This window comes from Sciurus carolinensis, chromosome 4, assembly GCF_902686445.1.
Source record: "Sciurus carolinensis chromosome 4, mSciCar1.2, whole genome shotgun sequence".
Lineage (NCBI taxonomy): Eukaryota > Metazoa > Chordata > Mammalia > Rodentia > Sciuridae > Sciurus > Sciurus carolinensis.
The window spans coordinates 27430391-27455827 of NC_062216.1; the positions used below are offsets into that span (position 1 = coordinate 27430391).

Consider the following 25437-nt stretch of genomic DNA (forward strand, 5'->3'; position numbering starts at 1 on the left):
TGCAACCCCTGCAAGTCAAGTCCTGCAGCCCCTGTGCTGGAAAACCTGCAGTCACACCCCATTCTCTCAGGCAGATTCTCTCAACCTCCTTCCTCACTGATGGCCAAGGCCTCACCTGTCCTGCTTTCTCCGTTCCACTCCAGTCCCACTGGCCTTGCTGGTCCTCAGGCTTCCTCCAGATGTGCTCCTGCCTTTGCTTGTTCCCTCTGCCCATGATGTTTTCCTTCAGATATCTGCAGACATGTCTTAACTTGTACTCCTGCTTCAAGTTTGTCCATCTGTCATCCTCTCAATGAGACTTACCCTGCAGTACCCCCTCATCCCTCAGATCCCTAGCCCTTTCTTCACTTAACTTGCTCCTCTTTTCTCTTTTTTCCTCTTGGCACTGATCAGTCTCTAACATAATAATTTGTCCACTTTTTTAATATATATTTTTAGTTGTTGATCGACCCTTATTTTATTAATATTTATATGTGGTGCTGAGAATCAAACCCAGTGCCTCACACTGGGCAAGCTAGGCAAGTGCTCTACTACTGAGACACAACCCCAGACCCCCATAATTTGTCTATTATATTTTTTTTTTCTGTAGTCTCTTTCCTTCCCTAGAAATGTGAATCTGTTTTATTCCCCGGGTATTAAACCTTACAACGTGCCTGACACACAAGAAGTACTTACTTAGTATTTGATGGTTGAGTAAATGCATGAATAGATGAGTGAATGAATGAATGAATGGATATCATTTTCTGTCCTCCTTTTACTATCTTATTTCTAAATTCATTTTCATTTTCAACTCCCCTCATTCTGCCCCTTTACACTTCATTTCTCAACATTTCCTGAACATACAGGGTAAAACCCTATCTGTTCAAAACATGTCTCTTTGATATAAAAGTAGAAGAGGGATGTTTAGGGGTGGGACTGGGCAGGATCCCGGGAGGAATGTAAGATGGTAACAGAGTAGATATGATTGAAGTATGAAAATATCATGTATGAAAATATCACAAACCCATTGTTTTGTTAATATGCACTAATGATTATAATAAAAAATAGCATAAAAAATTCTCCTGGGCAGTCTTCAGAGGTCCTTAGGCAGGATGAGGGGCTGCTTCCTCTGCATCCTCCCTACTGGCTGACACTTAGTCCTCTGTCCCCCTATAGACTGTGAGGGTACTGAGGACCATGATTTACTCATCTTTGTATTTTCAAAAGCTCTTTTATCATAGTGCACAGTAAATATTTGCTGAATGAATGAATGTAACATTTGATCCAAATACTATAGTGATGTATAATTGAGGTAAATAATAGTGTTTCCAAAAATAGTTATTTTGATACAGAATTCCATTCCAGAGATGGAAATCCATGTTTGCTTTTCATCTGCATTATCCATAGTCAGAGAAAAACCTCACTGCCTGGCCCCTGTGCCATGACCTTTGCCTAGAGACCCCTAGAGGAAGCTAGGGAAAAAAGTGCCCCAACCTTTCTGGGAGAGATGTTCTTAAAAATCCAGTTCTGCTCTAGATTCCAAGTGCCAGTGTCTGCTGCCACTGTGATTAGGTAGCTCTATTTTTTTTGCTTCTTATTCATGTGAATTGTTATGATTCTGAAATTGTACTTATGGCATCATTTTATTTTTTCCCCTGTGGTATTTTATGGCATCTATAGGCCTGTGCCCTTACTTGGAATGAGCTCATTCCAGTGTTGACTTCAAGATCAGGATTTCAAAGATGACTGGTATGCTCAAAACTACTTAAAGACTGACGATGCCATAATAATCTGGCAATAGACATCCCCAGATTTCCCCTGCAAATTGCAATATTTAACATGAATCTCTTTTATTCTGATATTAGAACTTATTAAAACACTAAAGCATCTCTTGCTTTTTGGTCCTTTGTTTGTATTTCTAGATCAGAGGCTTTGAAACTGCTTACTGCATTGATAGCATGGGAAAAACAAATGGAGGTTTTGTTGAACTGGGACCCTGCCACAGGATGGGAGGAAATCAGGTACATCACCTTTTACATTTACATTGGTCAGCATTGAGAGATACAGGGTTTATTGATCACAGGATTTAATTTGGTTTTCAGTTTGATTTTTTTTTTTTCTGTCCAGGGATCAAACCTAGTGTTTCATACATACTAGGAAAACACTGTACCACAGAGCTACACCCCCAAGCCCAGTAAATTTTGTTTTGATAAAATAAAATATTCTGTAAAGAATTGATAGTGCTAAAATGTTCATTTAAGTAAGGAAAATAACAGCAGTATTGGTTTTCACATAACAATCAGAATCTAGGATTGATATCTGTATGTAAGAGATTAAAATGTATTCTGAGTAGATATTTGTCACTCCATTAAACTGGAGAATTACTGACAGTAATGCATATTTTACTAATATATTTTCTTCCTTATGTGGGTATTTTTCTTGTGTCTGATTTAGATTATAAAATATTATCAGGTCTGTTTCCAATTTTTCATTTTCTCACATTGCTATTACATAATAAATATGTGTTATTGACCCATTCTGTAATTAGAGCTAAAGAATATAATTGTTTAAGTGTTAACAGGGATCTCCACCAACTTCAGAATATCTATAATTCCAGCCTGTGGAATAACAGTTCCTAACACAAAACTACAGAATAATAAATTAGTTATTCAGTTTAATTATAGAAATTTAATTTCTTCCTTCCTTCCTTGCTTCCCTCCCTCTCCCCCTTTTCCTCCCTTTCTTCCCTTTCTTTTTTGTGAAGTGCATATCAGTAGGGAAGTTGCCTCTGTTAATTTTTGTTTCCTTTTTTTTCCTAAATAGCTTTTCCGAATCAATGAAGCAAATCAACTCATGCAGTATGACCAGTGTTTGACAAAAGGACCCGATGGAACAAAAGTTATGATTTTGCACTGTAATCTAAATGAATTTAAGGAATGGCAGTACTTCAAGGTATTGTTTCAACTCTTAAAATATTGTTCTGTGCTGTTTGATTTTCAGTAGCAACTAGCATGGAATTTAGATGAATAAATCTAAAACCTGCATGCAAATTGACTTGCATTTTCCTCTCATTTAGTCATTTAAACAGGTTTTCCTGAGCACTGGGTGAATCATTGTTCTATAATGAGGTATCACTTTTATTCTCTGGTATAATATTGTCATATAATGAGGTCACAGTCTTGTCCATTAAAACCTAATGCTAATTTTAGTAACTCAGGAAAAGCAGTATTCTATGAAGTAATCATCACCATTATTCTAGGATTAAAATCTGATTTTTAAAATCTGAATGAGTGATTCACTAAAGTAAAATGTATTAATACCTTAAAAAATGTGTGGTATTTCATGTCGTCCAGCAGGTGGAGATAGAGACAAACAAATAAAACATATTCTTAGCCCTTCACTACTTCCTTATTGTTAATTAAAAACAACAGGATAAATGTATCTGTTTGCTTGCATTAAAGATCAGATTTATTCACATGACACTTCTGGGCCAGTTTTTGTATTTCAGCTATATGTGTTTATGCTCTGGGGCAAGGTGAGAATCAAACATAAGTTATGGATAACTAAACTGATTTATAGATAGTTTTCAAAGTCTAGATTTGACTAAAATAACTCAATTTATTATAAGATAAGACATCTGGAATGCTTTTTCAAACTGAAAGTACATGGCAACACTCCACTTTACTCCTGTAATGTTTGTCGTCATACCCTATCTATCACATAAGCACTTGTTTGCTGTGTACTAATAATATTCTGACCTGGCTTAATAATTCCCAGTTATCATCTTTCATAGCTAATTACCAAAAAGTGGTATTTGTTAAAAGAGTAATTGACACATATTTACTCTTTTCATTAAATCACTCTTATAACCAGTTAAGAAAAATATTAACAAACCATAAAGAACAGAACATTTATTTTCACAAAGAAAAATGAATAGCTGTAAATGGTAGAGATCAGTGAGAACAATATTAGTATAATAGTAGAAGAAGCCTAGTGGACCAGAAATGACCATCAGAAAGTGATGGATAGGGGTAGGGAGTATAGCTCGGTGGTAGAGCATAGCCCTGGGCTCGTTCCCCAACACTGTTAAAGAACAAAGTGATGGATGAAACCCGGAATGTATGTGTTCTAGGCATTTTAAAGGCAACTGCACTAAATGAATGTTTGTACATCAGAAGTTGCTAAGTATTCACTGGTGTTCAAGATACAGTAGAGGGTATGGGAGTTTGAAAACTAGCCACACACTATGATATAATGGCAGAGAAGAAAAAAATGCAGTAATAAAAACAAGCAAAATGCCACCAGAATGCAAAGATGCAAAGAAGAGGCTAATGGAAGTAATGATTTATGACAGTTTTCACAGAGGACATATTATTGCACCAGATGTGAATTATAAAAAAAAAAAAAGCTTCCCGTGGAAAGCAAGGTGCAGTAGTGCACACCTGTAATCCCAGAGACTCAGAAGACTGAGGCAGTAGGGTTCCAAATTCAAGGCCAGCCTCAGCTACTTAGCACGAGGCTAAGCAACTTTTGAGACCCTCTCTGAAAATAAAAAAATATATATAAAGGGCTGGGGATGTGGCTCAGTAGTAAAGTACCCTGGGTTCAATCCCCAAAGTCCATCCCCCAAAAGAAAAAAGCTTCCTGTGGAAGATAAATAAGAAAACTAGATGTGCAGAGGAAATATGTAGGAAATTCTGAGAATCACATTTCATTTGATATTTCTAAATTATACACTATAGGAAAGAACATTGAACTTCATTGTGTAAGTTTTGGAGAGAGATTGGAATTATTTGAGGAAGGTAGTAATAGGAAACAACGGATACTTTTGGGAAAATAATTCTGAAAAATTCTGTGAGATGTGACCTGATGAAGCAAGGTCAGCTCCATCAGCAGTCCTCAAATGTTCTGGTCTCTGGACTTTCTTTACAGTCTTCATAATTATTGAAAATCCCCCTCAAACAGCTTTTTTTCTTTTAATGTAGATTATCACTAATAATATCTCCAGCATTAGCAATTAAATCTGAGAAATTTGTAAAATTTTTAAAGTCATGTAAAAAACTAATAACCTTGTAACATGGTAATATAAATACCATATTTTAAATGAAAAATAACTTTTTTCTCATACACACACACACACAAATAGAAGAATATCATAGTCTAGAGTTTTGTAAATCCCTTTCATGTCTGGTTTATAGAAGGCAGTGAATTCATACTGCTTCTGTATTCAATCTAATACAATTGTTTAATTGGCATATATGAGGAAAATCTTAGCCACACACACAAACTTGCAACTTGAAAAGAGAGGGATAATTTAATAACCTTTTCAGAAAATTGTGACTTCTTTGATACTGCAGTGCAACTCAATAATTGATAGTTTCTTAAAAGTTATGGACAATATAGAAACTGAAATCATATCAGTGAAATTTTGTTCTGTTTTAAACACTAAAATTCATTTGTCCTCTTATTTTTGATTGAACCTTTATCCATATGAACTTTAAACATCATGCATTGCTCACTTAGAAAGTATTTTTTACTAAGTTACATAAATCTTTCAAGTGTTAACACATTTCACTGTACAATATCCAAAAATCACAAATGTAACCACTGGTTTCATCAAAAAAGTCTTTTTGTGAAACTTTCAATTTTTCATGACGACAGATGTAGGTTTTCCAAAACTCAAGTTTAGCCTGCAAACTCAAATTTTATCAATGGCAATACACACTGTCAGGGTTTTTTTTTTTTCTTTCTTTCTTAAAATGACAGTTTCACTTCATTTTTGAGAAAATGTCTACCCATTACCCAAGTTTGAATAATTATAGTTTGTTGATGAATTGTCCTTTCTAGTAATAGTGACATTTCATGAAAAAAAAAAAAAAGACAGTTCATCCCTCAAATCAATTATATAAATGCTTGTCCTTAAAATACCATTGTACTTTCTTGTGTGGAAATACTTGATACATCCTTCCCATTTCATCTCTAAAGAGTATTTTTGAACAGTAGACTTGAGGTTCAAAATTTAATAAAATGAATACGTGTTAACCCCTTAGCCAAGGATATTCTTAAGCAAAATCAATATTGGTTTTTAACTGTATGTGGTAGTGAAGAAAGACTATGACTACTGGCACATTTGGGTATCGTTGCTTGATTTATGCTAAGGCTTCAACAGTTTATTCACCATTGCTTTTATTCCATTAGTGTAAATGTCAATACATTGAAGAGGTAAATGAGTTCTTAGTATTCTGAAAATAGTTTTCATCTTCTAGATCCAATCTTGGGTAGTCTGAGGACCACACTTTGAGAAACACTGAGCTACACTGAAACAACCTACAACATACAAAAACTAATCTTAAGGCATAGTCAGTAAGGATGAGAAGGAAAAATAAACTAGAAACATTACAAATATCAGTTCTTGATAACTGGTATAACACAAACAAATGGAAGTACAGTATTTCCTGAGGACTGGAAAGCTGGTATTGTCATTGCCCAGGATAGGAACCTAGAGCAGTAGGCTTAAGGGAAAAAATGAATTTAGGATTGAATCTGACGTACCTGCTATATATTATGACTTAACAAACAATAAAAGGACCTAGAAATATGACAATCAAGAGAAATCCAAAGTCTGAGGTATGGTTGATATAAGCTGGTATAGTTGATATAAGCTTTCTAGTTAGCTTTAATTATTTCCTTATGAATGCCAGATATTGACTGATAATAGCAGGGCTATCAAAAGAGTCCAAATTTAAAACTTCTTTTTCCTTCCTTACTGTGTTTTCCAGAACCTGCACAGATTTACTCACATTCCTTCAGGAAAGTGCTTAGATCGCTCTGAGGTCCTACATCAAGTATTCATCTCTAATTGTGACTCTAGTAAAATGACTCAAAAGTGGGAAATGAATAATATCCACAGTATTTAGAAAGAATAAAAGAAACCAATAATCTACCTACTGACAAGTAAATTTACACAGGACTGAAAACCGCCTGAAACCTGCTGCAACAATTATTATTAACTTTGTACAGCTCCAAACCTGGAACCTCCTGATCAGTTTGAAGGACATCGATAAACTGTGATTTTACAATAACATTATCATCTGCAGTTACTGTTTACAAAACTGCTTTTACCTTAAACTTTGTAGATGTTTACATCTTTTTTGTTTCGTTTTAAGATGATGTTGGTAATTTGTGCCTTTAACTCTGTTTTGTGGAAATAGAGTTAAAAGCATGTCGTCTTCTTTGGGATTACACTCAGGGGTCTGAAAGGCAGTTTGATTTTTTTTTTTTTAAACACTTGAAAAAAAGGTTGTAGTAACCAGACTTTCATATATAACTTGGTGATTATCAACCTCCTGTCTTTATTTAATTTTACATCTTTTTGAAGCACTGCCACAGGTTATTAGCCAAGGTGGCCTTCCTTCACAGTCATGCTGCTTTTTTGAAAGGTGAATTTCAACACATTTAGTGCCTCTTTCATTTCTCAGTATATTTTTCAAGAGCTTTTGATGAAATTTATAGATGGTAATGATGGAATGAATTGTCACCTGTATCAGGAATACTTGGACTTCTCAGAAATGAATTTGTGTGCTGCCATTTGCTATGAAGTTGAATGTTATGTGGCTTGAATAAGAAATGATGATATGTCACACCTCAAGGCTAGTACACGGGGTTTGAAGATTGTGTGGCATTAACTCCCTCACCTGCTGGCATTCTCAGTACCATCAGTCCCTGCCAACTCCTAGGGTAGCAAAGGGGTCTTCCAACTAGAGAAAAATGGTACTCCTACATTTAGGATTTACTTTTCCTCAGTACCTGCTGATATAGAAAGCTATAAATAATTCTCAGTTTTGAAATTGGGGCAGGGCAGGGGATACCCAAAACAACATAACACCACTATGAACACATCAAAGGTTCATTCTGACTGAGGTAAGAATTGCTAAGCCCTTTTTTAGATTAAGCCTTATAAAACTCCTGTGCATTACATCCTAAGTTGTATAACCTATGAAACCAAGAGTGAATTGACGTTTCATTTATCTTCATCCAAGTGAAATTCCCTACATATATTTTAAATTAAATTACTAAGAATACCATTCATTAACAATTGTGAACTACTTTTTGTTGGATTGGGTATTAGTTCTCTAGTGTTTCTTAATTTCTTTTTAGGAAGTGTATTTTTATTAGCATTTTTCCAGTGAAAAGATTTGTTTAGGTTTAAACATTTATTAGGATAGTACCTACTATAGGAGAACCAAATACTACAAATAATCAATTCAATTTTGGTGTCTAAATAAAGTCTTTTATTACCCAAAAGATTAAAATGCCTAAGTTGAGTACTTAAAAAATGTGATAAGGTAGAAAATGGCAAGTAAATTAAGCATTTTTGATCTGTAATCATGGTATCGTTACAGTGAAAGGAATTTAAAAACTACTACCAGAGGGAAATGTTTTTAAAGCCTAAAAAAGAAAAGAAATCCTACATTTGTTTAAAAGAAAAACCTACATATTTGTTTCATCCAAGCTTAGTTTTTAAATTTGGAGAGTAAAAGTTAAACATCCTAAACAGAGTTTTACTTAAAATTTTGAGTTGTCAGTTTGTATTTTGCTACTGATCTGTGATCAACCATTTTAATGTTCATCCATTTCTAGGGATATTTAAAAAAAAGAAATACATTTATATGCTTATATAATTGCAAAATAAATCAACTATGAAAAAGAAACAAAGAGAATTGAATTGGTACTTTAATTACTTTTGTGTTGGCAAATAAGCCCCATTTTCCATGTTGAATAGTTTATAATCTTGTTATCTATGCATAGGCCTAAGAAAGGTGGCACATGAACTGTGCATGTAATTTTATGGGTAAAATTAAATGTTTTTTTGTGCAATTCATTAAAAGAAGATACTCTATGAACATGATTCTATATATTGAAATCAGAAAACTTACCAAACATGAAAAACATCAGAAGCTGCTGCCATAATGACTATTTTCTACTGTAGGCTACTCTGGAAATAATTCCCATATCCTTGCTTTGTAAGTTGATAATATCACTATGCATTTCTACACATTTTATAAATTTGATTTATGCAGATTTTGATACACTGTATGTTTCTGTAGAAATTGTACAAATATTCAGAATTTTATTAGGGTAAATTTGAGAAGTTTATGTATATCTTAATTCTGGGTTGCTTGTTTTTTAGGTGAGAAAAAAATAAAATATTGTATTTTAATCCATGGTCTTTCCAGTACTTGTAATCATTTCTAAATCTACACATTTTAAAGAATTAGTTTTATTTACAAGATATACTGTTTATAGGTAAAATATTATAAACCACAGTTACTAATTGACTGTGTGCCCGAGTGTTGGGTTAGAATTCTGTTGCACATGCTTAGAATACTCAGAGCTGCCAGGTGTGGTGGACACACCTGTAATCCCAGCAGCTCAGGAGTCTGAGGCAGGAGGATCTCAAGTTCAAAGCCAGCCTCAGCAAAAGATAGGCACTAAGCAAGTCAGTGAGACCCTGTCTCTAAATAAAATACAAAATAGGGCTGGTGATATGGTTCAGTGGTGGAGTGACCCTGAGTTCAATTAAAAAAAAAAAAAAATCAGAGCTTATCTGTCCATAGGAAGGAAGCATAATTTTTTTAAAGCTTTACATATCACTGATTTTTATAATCACTCAAATGTTGCAAATATAAAGGTTTCTTGGGGCTGAGGTTGTGGCTCAGGGGTAGAGCGCTTGCCTAGCATGTGTGAGGCACTGGGTTCGATTCTCAGCACCGCATATAAATAAATGAATAAAATAAAGGTATTCTGTCCATTTAAAATATATATTATATATATATGTGTGTATATATATATATATATAAAGGTTTCTTTTTACAATTCTTTTGTTTGCCTGTGCATAGCGATTTTTTAAGTCACCTATAACAATTATAGAATATAATCCCAGTAACCTATATCTTTCTTGGCAATGTATTCTACTTTATAATTGCCTGTTGAAAGTGTCTTTAAATCAAAATTCTTTACAACCCAACAGATCAAGTGAGTAGAGAAAAGCAAAAAGAAGGGAAGCATACTGAATGAAATTAGAAAAATCCATAGGACCATAAGTTGCAAAACACACCATCCCAAGAGAAGATATGGCTGCTAACAGATTCAAGTAAGTAGCTTTGTTGACTTGGGACCTTCCAACTCATTTGTCTGTTGTCATGTTTTTCAGTTCTTAGCTGCTATAGTGATAGGCTAGGAAATTTGAAAAGTGACAGCACTAGACTGGAATAAATGGGGACCCACATATTTTGTAAGATAGTCTCTCACAGGAATCTTGGAATGTATTTCATTTCCAGGCAAAATATAATTGGAAGAGAATCCACCTATAATTCAATGGAAAACATGACAGGGGCCTGACCAGAACCAGATATCTGATAGACCAGTAGTTTAGGTACATAAAAATTAGTCCATGTGAAAGCACTTTTTTAAAAATATTGAGCACTAAGAAAATATTTATTCATTAGAATAAATCTGATGTGAAAATAGACAAAAGTTTGGGTTTTGAGGACCATCATCCCTACAATTAGAGAATAAATAAAGGGCTGTTTCTAAATTAGTTTCAATAATTGCTCTGCAACTCTCATTTGTAAGATTTTGAAATGCCCATAATTGAGGTTGGTAGATTTCTACTTCTGAGTGAATTAGGCCTGGGTCAATACATCTGAACAAAAGTATAACAGAGGACTCCTTAATTTTTACAATGGAATAATTACGTTATAGTCCACTCATCTGAATGGTAGTATAATGTAGTATAATAGGGTGGACTCAAAGTTTGACTATTTGTAATTCCTATTCCACTACAAATTACCTGTGTGACCCTGGGTTGAGTTATTTAACCTCTGTTCTAACAGTTTGCTTGTTAGTAAAATGAGGGAAATAATAGTGCCTATTTTATAGGGTTGTTATTAGTATTAAATGAGTTAACATATATAAAGTGTTTATATAAAGTTCCTGGCACAAAGTCAAGGTAATATAAATGTTAACTATTATTATCTGGTTTCAAAGTCTTAAAATCTGTCTTTAATCAGAAGAATAAGATGGTTGCACTACAGACCTCTAGAAAGGCTATGTGTATATGCATGTTTCACATATCATGTCATTTATCATTACCCTACTTTACAAGTGAAAAAATGAAACTCAAAAGTTAAAGAAACTGGAGGTAAGATGGTTTCCAAAAGAAATTGGAAGATGTCACCCTCATGTCATTCACATTATAAGCTGAAAGTAGTTTTCAGTGGTCCAATTCAACCCTTAGATAGAACTGAGTGCCATCTTGAAGAAGGTGGGCCTTTAAATTCTTTCAATGAATTTTCACTTGGAATTTTAATATGAATATATAAGATAGGATCAGCAGTGCTCACAAGTAATCCCAGTGACTCTGGAGGCTGAGGCAGGAGGTTGGTAAATTCAAAGCCAGCCTCAGCAACTTAGTAAGACACTGCCTTAAAATAATAATCTTTTAAAAGGTCTGAGAATGTAGCTCAGTGGCTAAGCATCCCAGGGTTTACAGACTCCAACTGAATTAAAGATTAAATGCTTTTTTTTTTTTAATTGATTTTTTTTTATTATTGTATACAAATGGGATACATGTTGTTTCTCTATTTGTACATAGAGTCAAGGCATACCATTTGTGTAATCATACGTTTACATAGGGCAATGATGTTTGATTATTTTTTTTCCTTCCCCCCCACCCCTCCCACTCCTCTTTCCCCTCTATACAGTCCTTCTTTCCTTCATTCTTACCGCTCTCCTTATCCCTAACCCTAAACCTAACCCTAAACCTAATGCTAACCCCTCCCACCCCCCATTATATGTCCTCATCCACTTATCAGCGAGATCATTCCTCCTTTAGTTTTTTGAGATTGGCTTATCTCATTTAGCATGATATTCTCCAATTTCATCCATTTGCCTGTAAATGCCATAATTTTATCATTCTTCATTGCGGAGTAATATTCCATTGTATATATATATGCCACAGTTTCTTTATCCATTCATCAACTGAAGGGCATCTAGGTTGAAAAAAAAAAAAAAAAGACTTCATTTGAAGAGTCAGGGATTGAAAAAAAGGATTTATAAAATGATTCTCTCAGAAGTAATCACTACCTTTTATTGAGTGACTTCTATATTCTAAGAACACGAAAGGATGCATTCGATGGTCTATTTTAATCCTCAGAGCATTCCTATAAGATAGGTATTTATTTTTTCAGTTGAGAAAATTGATGCTCAGAGAGGGTAAGTATATTTATATTCAGGGAACATACCAGCTGTTAAGTAGCAGAGGTTTGGTCCTTCTGGCTCTTTTTACTTTTTTTTTTTGATTATAGGATATAGATACTTTCAGGTTATATCCGAAAAGGGTAGAATAAGCACTACTTATTCTCTAGATACTATTTTTCTATGATGAAGTAATGGTTCTTTCTTAATAGGATTTTTATATTTATCTATATGCAAATTGACCCTTAAGGATAGAATGGGGTGGTGGTCTGTCAGTGACAGTGTAAATTTTAATCAGGAATCAAGTTCATGGAGAAAAACCAGTTTGCATAAAATTTTTTAATGTCTTCTGAATGTATTGTTTTTTTTGGATATTCAAAAGGACTAAAGTTTGCAGAAGATGTGCTAAATCAGTAGGGATTTTTATGTCTGTTTAAAATATTTGTGATAACAAAATGAATCAAACAATATTACCCTATGTAAATGTATGATTACACAAATGGTATGCCTTTACTCCATGTACAGAGAAACAACATGTATGTATTTATTGTTTACAATAAAAATAAATTAAAAAAAAAGATTAAATGCTCAAAACTCAAACTAATTTTTTGGTTTTAAGGCAGGGTTTCACTAAGTTGCTGAGGCTGGCCTTGAACTCATGATTCTCTGCCTCAGCCTTTAGGATTACAAGTGTGCACTACCACAGTGGGCTCAAAACTAAATAATAGATGGTTGTGACATAGTAATTAGTATTGGGCTTACCCTGGGCATTCTAAATAACTCTAAAACTGGACAAAATATATGGTGGCAACTGTTTTTAGGAATTGGTTAACAGATAAACTGTATTTTAAAAAAGGGAAATACACAAGGTGAAACCCAGGTTCACTATGTCTATTGACCTGGGAGAACTTTCTCCACCATTGTGTAACAGATGGATAATGGAGCTCAAGAGTGTTGATTTTGCCGAGTTGAAGAGGCAAAGTAGGAGTTTGGGGTTGTTAAAGCAGCTGGAACTTCTCAGGGAAATTAGTGAAGGTGAGTCCTTTTGTGTATTAGCTGACCTGTACAGGAATATTTATAGCACTACCATTTGTAAAAGTGAAAATAAACAAAAAAATCAATAACCTGAATACCCATTGAGAGAATGAATGAATTATGGTAAGATGGAAATGGAAACATTACAGTGATGAACATGAACGAATATATAAACAGTCTTCGTAATATTGTGTTAAGTGAAAAAGGCAATTCCTAAAGGACTACATTAAGCACCCTTTATAAATATCAAGTGACTAAAATTAAATATACAGTAAATTGTATGTTTATATAATTGTATGTTTAAACAACTTGTAAATTCACAAATTTCATGGTGGAGTTAAAGACATAAATCTTGTACTTGATATCCCCAGAACCCTGTGATAGGAATTTTTATTTGATGCTGAGAAAAACTCTCCAAAAGAACATTTTTCCATGGTTATTTTTCCTGTCCCCATTGACTATCAAGAATCTCAGAACAGGGCTGGGGAGATAGCTCAGTTGGTAGAGTGCTTGCCTTGCATGCACAAGGCCCTGGGTTCGATCCCCAGCACCGCAAAAAAAAAAAAAAAAAAAAAAAAAAAAATCTCAGAACATGCACTGGAGTTGTGGCTAAGTGATAGAGCACTTGCCTGGCATGGATGAGGCCCTGGGTTCGATACTGTAAAGGACTGTAGGGTCTTCTAGCCCAGTGTCCTACTATTATAAATAAAAAGACCAAAGCTAGTAGCTGACATTAGGGAAGAAATAAATCTGAGCCTTTGTCTCAGTCCTTGCACTAACTTCAGGCAGACCAAATGTTTAAATTCTTAAAAAGAAACCAAACTATATTTTTTATAATCTGCGTAGGAAAGAACTGAAATATCAGACTACAGAGAAATAAGAAATCTCTGCAAGAAAAAAAGCACCAAAAGTCAAAGAAATATTTACATGTCATAAAGGATCCTTTTCTTTTATATATCGCATTTACTTTTATATATCTCAAACTAAAAAGTTTGAGAATAATTATGTTGAGGAAACCAGGCACTGTAAAACATGTACAACCGAGTATATATAGCACACCTTCTATTGAGAGCAATTTTAGCAGGCTTCAGCAAGTTAACAAACACAAGAGTAGTTTCTGCCAGATGCTAACTATGTTTTTATATATATATAATTAGCAAATTTTAAAATATGCATCCCCTTTGACCCAGCTACTCCTTATAGGACTTCTTTCATGTGTGAAATCACAAGGATAGTCATAGCAGCATTGTTCTTAAAGAAAAAAAAAATCTTTAAGGAACTGATTATTTATTCAGTTGCATACTATAGTTAATGTGCCAGCTGTCAAACTAATAACTACATATTTAGATATATGCATTATTTATGTATATATACACCGCTATTTATGGTTAAACCTTTCTTGGATAAATTATTGCGTGACTGGGATTATCAGAGTAATAGTCTAGGACAGCATAGCTGGGACTCAAGGAAAAACTATCCTCTACATATCCTTTTAGATTTTGTACCATTTAGATATGACCTATTTTTATAAACATACCTCCAATTAGTGGCTAGTCTAGAAGAGAATCTTAAATTCTTACCCTCATTTCTGTGCTTTCATATCCATTTAAGTCACCTAGTCCCAATTATTGAGAACTTGCTGGTTTTAGTCTCTCGGATATGAAACTTTATTTCAAACATGAGCTAGGCAGGACCCATTTCAATCCTGACTGGCTCCTGAATAAAATGGGTGGTCTTAACTACAGACAACAGAATGTCAGTCTCCCAAAGACAGGTGACAAGAGACCCAATAGGGGTGCTTTTTGGGTCTATTTGTAGACTATTAAAGTTTCTCTATTTCAACAACTTCCATTTAACATTTAATATTGTCTATGCATTAGGTGCTATTTTTAAGTACTTCATAAGATTTTCATTTCATCATTAAAACATTGCCAAGTAGGTATTTACCCCATATTACAAATGGGAAGAAATAGGTTCAAAGTTCCTATTTCTAGCATTTGGTAGAGCTAGGGAACTCAGAAGCCCTACACCAGGGTATGCATCTAATATATTACCCCAAATATTTTAAGTCACCTAAGACCTGAAAACTAATTTTTTCATCTTATGATCAGTGAAAGTCCTGCCAGGTGAGGTAGTGCACATTATAATCCCAGTCTCTCACACGACTAAGACGGGATGGGATTATAAATTCAAGACCAACCTCAGCAATTTAGCAAGACCCTAAAGACTTAATGAGACTGTCTCAAAACATTTAGTCTACAGATGATCAACTCTAAAAACCTAATTGTTATCTTAATTTACAAGTAACTGCTACTTCCTCAAATCAGCATTCCTAAAATAAATGCCTCCCCTTGTAAATACAAATCCTAGTGAAATTTATATTAGGGAATATCACAACCCTCTTAAATACTTAGGCTAGTTACCCAGAATTGTAAACTTAAGACCTGAGATTTTAGATATAATTCAAAATCTACTCTGGTATTCTTCGTTGAACTTGTTTAACTATCAATAGAAAATTTTAGCTTTTACTAATTTTTTTTTAATCAAATGTGTACATTTTAGGATTCACCATTCTAGCTGCTCTTCCTCACATAAAATTTCCTAAGGTCAGGGCAGGGATGGGCAAGTTATCTAACAAATGAATGTAACTGTCAAGCACAAAGTGTAACCTTTTGTTGAAAGTACATAAACTTCATAAAGTGTATTAAATTCCAGATCCGAGTTTCAAAGGTTAAAACATTTTACTAACTCAGCTGTTATCTAAGAACCATTGGTCAGAAATTTTTTAAAAGTTGGCATGGCCCCAGTCTTGAAGGGAAAACTAATTTAGCATATTAAGACAAAGACAATAGAAATAATATACATAATTTTATTACAAATTTTTTTAAAAAAAAAACACAAAATGCAACATCCTAAAAAACCCAAAATTTACTACTGATACTAATACCTACCAGTTTGCTGTGCTACCATACACAAGAAATTAAAGAAACCATTAAATATTAGGAACATTCAACATCAGAAGCTTTAAAATCTAACTGTATGTAGTAGCCCTTCAAAAGCTACAATCTGCATTTTTAAAAAAGTATTTTCTCTACAAAGAATCTTATCAACTATACAAAAATCTGTACAGTTTTTATACTGAAGCTAATGTTGAGCTGCACTTGAATTCACATTCTTAGCAAAACAGTTGCCTGAGCACGCACACACACTCCACACACATCATTACAGGACAGCCATTTATTCTTCATCCTCCTCCTCTTCCTCATCATCTTCATCCTCCTCTTCCTCCTCTTCTTCCTCTTCATCTTCTGGTTCACTCTTCTTCTTTGAGCCTGTTGGCCTGCCAGGACCCTTCTTTCCTGCTTCACTTTTGCCCTTAGCACGGTATGCAGCAATATCCTGAAATATTGTCAAAATAATACAATCAACATCCGGTGTCATTACTCAACTCTAAGAAACCACTTCGTTGTAAAAAAAATCTAAAACATTGACCAATAACCCTAATAGCTGTCTAAACAGGTATTCAGAGTCTACCTCAGTTTGGGGAAACATTTGTTTCCTCTAGGCTTTAGAAAGCTAGATGATGTAAAACTGATGGGAGTTGGTCAGCAGTGCTTTCACTACCAATATTCACTTACATCACGCATTTCCCCACCAACTTCACATTTTGAATACATCTACATAAACTATTTGGCTCTCCAACTTTTTAAAACAGATTTATATAACTACAAAGGAGAACATACGTAGGAATTTCAGTGCTACAAACACTGGCTTCAGTCAAAGGAAAGAAGGCCTCAATGAGCTTGTGTTGCTTAAGTGGACAAGTTCCCTTAGGCCTTTTCATAAAGTAAGACAACCATTAATATAAGATTGCCTAAATTTCCCAACTTTCTACGGTTCATATCTAACATGCTTTTTAAAAAATATCTACCTCATTTTAACCTCAGTTTTAAGAGTAAGTCAACAGTTTACCTTTTCATACTTCTCCTTTAGCTTAGCTGCTTTCTGTTCATATGGCTGTTTATCTTTGGCTGACTGCTCAGACCACATTTCACCCAGTTTTTTTGCAGTATCCCCAATGGACAGGCCTGGGTGTTCACTTTTGATCTTTGGGCGATGTTCAGAGCAAAACAGGAAGAAGGCAGATCTGAAAGGAAGCAACAGAGTTAATAAAGCAAAAGTAAAAAATCCAAGGGGCAGTTTGGTTGATTTTAAAATAAACTTACGGTGGTCTCTTAGGAGCATTGGGATCTTTCTTCTTTCCTTTCTTATCACCTTTGGGAGGAACGTAATTTTTCATCTCCCTGTCATAGCGAGCTTTGTCACTTTTTGCCATATCTTCAAACTTCGACTTTTCCTTTGCAGACATGGTCTATGCATAAAAGGAGGATTAAAAACACAGCAAAACTGTAAGCTATAGCCATCCCCAAAAGATGAAGATCTTTAAGGATCACATTTCCTGGTTAACAACTCTGTGCTTGGTGGCCTCAGTAAAATCCTGAAGTGGTCTGCCTAAAACGCCAGAGTCATCAAGGCTGGAAAGTCCAAACTCCCAAATTACCTGCCTGCCAAAAACACACCTGAAAAACCTTAGCTCTGAATCCCTCTCACCTTCCATCTCTCCGAGCATTTCTTGGAGAATTCGGCGAAGTTGACGGAGGAGTCCGGGTGTTTCTTCTTGTGCTCTTCCCGGCAGGTCTGCACGAAGAAGGCGTACGAGGACATTTTGCCCCTCGGCTTGTTGGGGTCTCCTTTACCCATGGTGGCAGCCGCACTCTACCTGGCGGGGAGAAAGCCGGCGGTGGGCGCGGAGCCCGCAGCGGCGCTGGCGGGGCGCAGCTTCCCGCCCAAACCCGGCCCGCGCCCGCGCCCCCCTCCTCGCGGGCGGCCGCCGCGCCCGGCTCCCCCGCCTCCGCCCGCCGCCACAGCCGCGGCCGATTACTCCTTACGCCGGGTCAGCAAGTTTCTCGGCTCGGCCGACTCCGCCGCCGCGGCCCGCCCCTCACCGCGGCCCGGGACGCCGCGAGCGCCCTCGAAACCCTTTCCTGACAGAAATGTCCCCGGCTTCCACGTCGCGAGCCTCGCGCAGGCTAGTCGCCTCGCGACCGACATTCAAAAAACTACTGGAACCGAGCCCGGGGGAGCCTCCCGCCTTCCCCGACACCCAGCCCGCCCTTGGCAGCCCCAGCCCTCACCAGTCAGCACCCCAAATTCCGCTCGCCAGGTTGGACCCCAGGAGTCACAGCGCCGAGACCCGAGAGAGGGCTCTGAGGGAAGGGGGAAGGGCAGGCCCACGAAACCCAGCGGGTAGAAGGGGATTCTTGCCTGGTGGGAGTTTTTCCTCAGAGTCCCGCAGAGCGGCCGGATCCGACAGAGAAGCTTCCTTCCCTGGGCTCCGGCGTGAACTGGTTTATCGCTAACGCAATCCTCAGCCTCTTGTTTTGCAGAGTTCTCCGCGCCACGGCAACTTGACGAGTCCCGCCACAGACCACACCCCCACTCCTCTGATTGGTTCTTACGATTATTCAAACGCAGGGAGTCTCCGCCTCCTCCTCGATACAGCTCCCTATTGGTCAGTGTCTCTCTAGGCCCGTCCCACTATCCCCAGCCTAGCAGGTTCGGTGGGTCGCCCAGGTCGTTAACTCCCAGACCCGTTAGAACCGGTCAGGAGAGGAATGTACTGCTCGATTCTGATTGGAGGCAGGAAAAGGGTTTGAAAAATGGCGGGCCTGACACTGATTGGCCAGGACTGCAAATGGGGGGAGTGGTTGGCCCGAGAGGAAAAGCCCCGCCAGATTTAAAAGTAGTAGGGCAGGAGCCTGGGGGTTGATCTCCAGAGCTTGGCGGCGGCGTCTGGGCTTGCTGGCGCTAAGGTAAAGGCGGAAGCCTGTCCTATCCCTTTTCCAAGCAGTTTTGGTCCTGTCTCTCCTACGCCCCAGCGCGACCCTGCAGCGTGGTCTCTTCAGAGTTCTAGTCCCTTGCGGCCCCGCAGTCTCCCCAGCACTATTCAAACAATACTAAGTGGGAGAGACTGAAGAGTTTGACCCGCGGACCGATTGCCCAGCCCCTCGGCTTGTCGTCGAAGCTGGGTAGAACCCGCAAAAAACTAGGCGAGGACCCTCGGAGAGGGTGTGAGGGGCGCGGGAGGGCAGTTGCTCCCGCCTCTCGTGGGTGGAGTGTTAAAAAAACGACTGAGGCGCTTCCCGCCAAGGGAGTTTCTCTCGGGAGGTTCCGCCCTTCCTTCCCTCTTTGTCTCAGGTGTCAAACACTGGGAGGTAAACAGGGGCGCCCTGCCGCTCCCGAAGCGGGGGCGGCGGACGCTCGCGTGCCCCGCCCCCAAGGCGGCGCGCAGGGCTCGGATCCCAGGCGGTCTCCTCACCTTGCTCACTGACAGCCTTCTAAGGTGATAGTTTTTGAAAATTGAAAATCTAATAAAACAGTGGATGCCCCGCCCCCGATTGCATGTATTGTATCGTCAAATTAGGTACAGCAGCACTTTAGACTCCTGCAAAGCTACCTACCTTGCTGCTTGTCAGCCTCACAAGCCGCCCTTCCTAAGGTAGGACTTGGACACTTTCAGTAAGACTGTGTTATGTCCAGTTTTGAAGGATTTTTTTCTCCCAGAACTTCTGGTCTATTATATATTGCACTGACGGTTTCAACGGGTTTTTCATATTTTCTTGTTTTTACAGTGAGCTTGCTTGCATTTGTTTAACTGAATGGTCCTATTTGGTTTGTTCTATGGCAATCATACTCAATGATACCTCAGAACCAGCAATTCTTTACCCAGATTTACTAATAAAAACTAGATTTTTTTAAAAGTGTATGTCCCTTGTGACGGGATAGTGGTTGCTCAACATTGTGAATGTAGTTCATGCCAGTTAAAATGGTAACTTTTATGTATGTTTTACCACAATTAAAAAAAAAAAAACAAACTCGAAGTTTTTCAAAAAGATGAATTTTCTTGTTTTAAGGGTACGAGAATTTTATTAGTCATAATCCTTAATTTATAACATTTTTGTGCCTGCAGAATCTTATATACCTACAAAATGACTATTGCAACTATAGCATATAAAAATTATATATATTATATAAAATTATATTATAGCTTATATAAAAATTGGACATTTACTCAAGAACTGTTTATTGAATATTTGAAGCATTGAACTTAGCAGTAGAAATATAAAGATGAAATGTCATGGCCTTTGCCATCAGATTATTTATAGTGTAGAGGGAGACAAAAATAGGAAAAAGCAGTTCAACATAATAATTATTTGAAATTGTTCAATGAAGAGAGCATAAAATAATCACCTAACACCATGGGGAAGTAGGGAAAGCTTTCTATGAAAGTATCATTTGATTAGATTTGGAATGGGAATATTAAGCAGAGGGGGCAAAATAAACAGAAAAGCCTTTAAAAGAGCCTGGCTTATTTGGGTATCAATTACAAGGATGGTGTTGGACTGGCAGTTTACAAAGAAATTTAGTCTTTTTCCTATAGTCAAAGGAACCACTAAAAATTGTGAGGGAGAGAGTGAAATAATTAGATTTCCATCTTAGATGGTAGTGTTTACAGCTTGGTAAAAGTGAGCTCACGTTCATACATTAAAAATCAATTCACTATGTTCTTTCTTTTCTCTAACTCTAAAGTCAAAATACACTGGGCTCAGTGACACACATCCAGTTACTCAGGAGGCTAAGGCAGGAGAGTTGAAAGTTGGAGGCCACCCTGGGCAATTCAGTGAGACCCTGTCTAAAAATTGTTTTAAAAGTACTTATAGTTCAGTGGTAGAAAGCTCCTGAGTTCAATCCCCATTACCAAATAAAATAAAGTTGTAGCCCAATAGGAATGGTAGTAGATGTTAGTCACTTATTTACATGCATAATCTCTCACTAACAACATTTTGATATTCACTAAAGTTTTACTTCACTTGGAGAATTCTGCATTGCTCATAATATAATAAATTGATTTCACCAACTTTTTATGTCACTATAATGCAAATAGTGAATTTATTCAACATCCCAAATCAGAGCTATTAACTAAATTCTACTTTTCATTCTAATACACTTCTATTTTTTAAGAATCATGATTCTAAGACCTCCTTCCTTTCAATTATACTAGCAATTGGTTGGATTTGAGGTGCTATTTTTCAGAGTTTTTTTTAATCACTTCTTAATCTTTATTCCTAGAAGAGACAAAGGACCATAGGGCAAGCTGACATAGATGATAGGCTCACTTAAGTGTTATGGGTTGAATTGTGCCCCTCTCTCAAACTTCATATGTTGATGTTGTAGCACCCAATACCTCGGAAGATCATCTTAATTGGGAATAGGGTCATTACAGGTGCTATTAGTTAAAAGACAAGGTCATACAGGAGTAGGATGAGCCTCCAATCCAGTATGACTGATATCCTTATCAAAAAGAGAAATTTGGACACAGAGACTGGTATAGAGGTAAGACAATTTGAAAAGACAAAAAGAAAATGGCATGTACAAGTCAAATCTAGAGGCCTGTACCAGATTCTCCTTCCCTTACTGCTCTCAGAAGGAACCCGATCCGCTGATACCAATTTCCATTCTTTATCACAGCAGAGAAAAGAAAAACATTGCTATTTTCAATTCACTTTTACCATTGCTGCCAAGATTTCACTTTCATGCTATACTTCCTGACTTAGAAGTAGTAATATTGAGAAGCATAGTACAGTGTAAATAGGTTTAACTAAGATCTTGATAGTCGTTGATTATAGAACACTACCATTTTTGGTGTTGGACTGGGGTTGTAGCTCAGTGGTAGAACACTTGCCTAGCACATGTGAGGCACTGGGTTCAATCCTCAGCACCACATATAAATAAATAAAATAAAGGCCCATTGACAACTAAAAATATATATATTTTTTAAATATATATATATTTTTAAAAATACAGTATCTGGTAGCACCAAAAAAAAAAAAAAACTTAGTCCTACATGTAATTCTGAAAAGATGAATTAAATATACACACAAAAAAGTCAAGGCCTGGGCTGGGGATGTGGCTCAGTGGTAGAGTGCTTGCCTAGCAAGCATGAGGCCCTGGCCATGCCATGGGTTTGATCCCCAGCACCACCAAAAAAAATCAAGGCCTGATTCACCATACTATGACTTATTTGGCATACTAGTACAACTTTATCAGAAAACTGAAATGTCCCATAAGGAGTAATACTAAAGGTCTTTTTTACTCTTTCTAGTCTTATGACAGTTCTAAATGGGGAAATAAAGTGGTATTTCTAAAGTAGCTTGAAAGCCATTTTTTCCAAGAACACATTAATTTATGTATTTTAAAACTAATACCCTATATTTATTAAGGCAGTACACATTTCTAAAAAAAAAACATTTCTAAAGTAAAATGTTTATGTTCTTCATAAAAAAATAAAAAGTCAGCATTGACTTGTGATTTAGAACAGTTCACTTGGCATTTCTAGGCCTTTGACAAACTAAATTGAGCTTCAGGAGATAATCTCTAAGGCATCAAGTGATAAATTGTATGATTCAGTTATTTTGGCAGTATGTGATCATAAAGTAAGCAAATAAGTATTTTTTAACTTCTGCAGTTATGCAATCCAGTGATTATAATTAAATTTAAAAATAGAAATAACATGTATCTATAAGAATACTGATTAGTTTTAACTATAGTTATTCTAAAACAGTGGTTGATGGAATAAGAATTGATAGCTGTCCAAACATAATAAATGTAGTTGACCAGCTAGATCACATAATATTTCATCTTATCCTTTCATTAAAATCATCTTGATAACTTTTCCCCCCAGATGGTATCATTATATCACTTTATTTGCCAAACTGAATTCAGCCTCACGTGAATTGTAAAACGTTTGCTGTTAGCAATAAACTAATTATGAGGAGCAAAGCTATTTCCAGAGTACACCCCTATCCTATACCTACAACTATTCTATTGAAAAACAGCTATTCTATTGAAAAACTTGAATTTATCTACAATAGTGTCAGTCTTTCAGAATTGTATAAAAATTACATGCTAGTTATTGAAATGCCTATCATTTATTTGATAAGTTTTCCTAAAAATTTTAGACTTTCATAATCTGTGTTCATCAAACCAGATTAGAAAGTACTAATAGAGGATAGTATGTACATTTTCCTCCCCAGTACTGGGGATTAAACCTTGGGAGCTCTGCCACTGAGCTACATCCCCAGCCCTTTTATTTTTTATTTTAGACAGGTCTCACCAAATTGCTCAGACTGGCCTCAAATTTTCAATCCTCCTGCCTCAGACTCCTGAGTAGCTGAGATTACAACCAAGCTCCACAGTGCCTGGTGTAAGGGCGGTCTGAGGTGGCTGGATGGGGGCAGGGCATCAGGCAGCCCATGGGCCAAAGAATAACCAATCTGAGCCTACAGATAAACCCTAATGGTGTCTTGCAATCGCTGGTCAATCAGTGGAGTCCCCAACCAATCCCAGAGGGGCACAAGTTCCTGCAGGATCTCCAGCCAACCCTACGGGGACACTAAACCCTCAAGCCTTCATCCACCTATCCTGGACTACAAAAACGCCTCTCCACCAGAGCCGTGGCCGGACTTCCCTGGCCCTTCACTCTGATGGACTGTTGAATGTCTCCCTAGAACCGATCCCAATAAAGTTTTGTTCAGCCGCTTTTGGTCTGACTCCTTTATCGGATCTTACACCTGGCAGCATATACATTTTTTTGTAGACCCTTCCCCTGCAAAGCAATAAATAAATTCTCAGTGGTTATTATCATTGAATAATTAACTCATAAAGTGAACCAAAATTAAGTCTACTTTGTACAAGGTTAGTAGCATATACAATAGTTGTTTTTTTGAATTGCATAGTGAATAAACTGAAAAAAATTACTTTGTTACAGTTCCTCAAAGATAATCTTAGATTGGAGCTGAATATTTTCAAGTTGTTTTAAAGGCAGTGATGAAGGATAAGCCTATTATCAAGTAGGCACATCCACTTGTGGGTAGATCACTGATTCAGAGGCCTAACTGAATAACTCTCTCCAGAAATGAAATTTAGTAACATAGTTCAACAATGTATTTTTGAAGAACTGAAAATGCAAGTTTGAAAAAATTGAAAAACAGGGGCAGGCACAATGGCAAATACCTGTAATCCCAGCAGCTCCGAAGCCAAAAGCAGAAGAATTGAGAATTCAAAGCGATCCTCAGCTATTTAGCGGGGACTTACACAACTTAGTGAGACCCTCAAAATAAATAAAAAGGACTGGGGATGTGGCTCAGTGTTCAAGCATCCTTAGGTTCAATACCCTGTACAAAAAAAAAAAAAAAAAAAAAACAGCGACAACAACAAAAAAGTTATTTTTACTATTAAACTATTTTTGTGAATCTAGACAAAAAATCTCCAAGAGGGAAGTGATTTGTTCCTGGAAATTAATCTTCCAGTCTTTTAAGGCTAAGGAGTCAGAGACCCACTAAGCCCTTAACAAAAAGATCATGCAGCAATGTCTAAGGAACAGGGATGAACCACAGGTGAACTAGGTCTTACTAAAATTTTGCAACCCAGATTGGACACTGCTTACCCTCACTGGATTGTGATAAGTAACTCTTTATCCTTCCATCTATTAGAGAAATTGTTTCTGCCTAAATAGCAAAGGTCAAACCTGCTCTAGTAAAAGATATCTTTTAAGCACATAATAATACAGTGTTAAAGGCAGACTGGGTACAATGGTGCACACCTGTAATCCCAGGGTGACTCAGAAGACAGGCAGGAGGATCACAAATTCAAGGCCAGCCTCAGCAATTTATTGAAGTACTAAGCAACTTAGTAAGACCCTATCTCAACATAAAATATAAAAAAGGCTGGGATGGGGCTGGGGAGATAGCTCAGTTGGTAGAGTGCTTGCCTTGCAAGCACAACAAGGCCCTGAGTTCAATCCCCAGCAGCGTTAAAAAAAAAAAAAAAAAAAAAAAAAAAAAAAGGCTGGGCTGTAGCTCAGTGATAGAGAGCCTCTGGGAGGAGTCCTAGGGAAGGAAAGGGGAAAGGAAGAGTGGAGGTTGGGGAGAGAAAGGAAGGAAGGCACTGGGGACAAAGTTCAGTGGTTTAATACCCACTACCCAAAAAAAGGAGGAAATCAAGAAAGCAAAACTAAGTCTGAAAGCCAACTCTTAAATAGAACTA

The 25437-nt window shown here is 36.9% G+C and overlaps 2 protein-coding genes across 5 annotated transcripts in view; one reads left to right on the top strand and one right to left on the bottom strand.

The window, feature by feature from the left end:
• Positions 1-9201, top strand: part of Galnt7 (polypeptide N-acetylgalactosaminyltransferase 7) — a 125035-nt gene extending 115834 nt beyond the window's left edge. For all 3 annotated transcript variants that reach the window (XM_047548444.1, XM_047548447.1, XM_047548446.1), the window contains 3 exons: positions 1902-2000; positions 2803-2931; positions 6759-9201. In XM_047548444.1, the coding sequence (XP_047404400.1) occupies positions 1902-2000; positions 2803-2931; positions 6759-6896 (366 nt within the window). In that variant the 3' untranslated portion in view covers positions 6897-9201. The remainder of the gene's footprint in view (positions 1-1901; positions 2001-2802; positions 2932-6758) is intronic.
• A 7131-nt stretch (positions 9202-16332) lies between these two features.
• On the bottom strand, positions 16333-18750 carry Hmgb2 (high mobility group box 2). 2 transcript variants are annotated; one of them, XM_047550580.1, is made up of 5 exons: positions 18598-18750; positions 17884-18052; positions 17499-17644; positions 17245-17419; positions 16333-16671 (listed from the first exon to the last, which is right to left on the bottom strand). In XM_047550580.1, the coding sequence occupies exons 2-5, from the start codon at positions 18031-18033 to the stop codon at positions 16510-16512; spliced, it is 633 nt and encodes a 210-aa protein (XP_047406536.1). In that variant the 5' UTR covers positions 18034-18052; positions 18598-18750; the 3' UTR covers positions 16333-16509. The 2 variants fall into 2 exon arrangements, with proteins under 2 accessions (XP_047406536.1, XP_047406538.1); XM_047550582.1 differs by having other exon boundaries at positions 17884-18048; positions 18598-18741.
• Positions 18751-25437: the final 6687 nt, after the last annotated feature.

What these genes read in the sequence shown, in the direction of transcription:
- Hmgb2 (XM_047550580.1), bottom strand. Translation starts at nt 18,033, where the DNA reads ATGGGTAAAGGAGACCCCAACAAGCCGAGGGGCAAAATGTCCTCGTAC. An exon ending in AATGCTCGGAGAGATGGAAG is followed by an intron (nt 17,645 to 17,883) that starts GTGAGAGGGATT and finishes TTTTATGCATAG; the next exon opens with ACCATGTCTGCAAAGGAAAA. An exon ending in TAAAGGAGAAGTATGAAAAG is followed by an intron (nt 16,672 to 17,244) that starts GTAAACTGTTGA and finishes ACAATATTTCAG; the next exon opens with GATATTGCTGCATACCGTGC.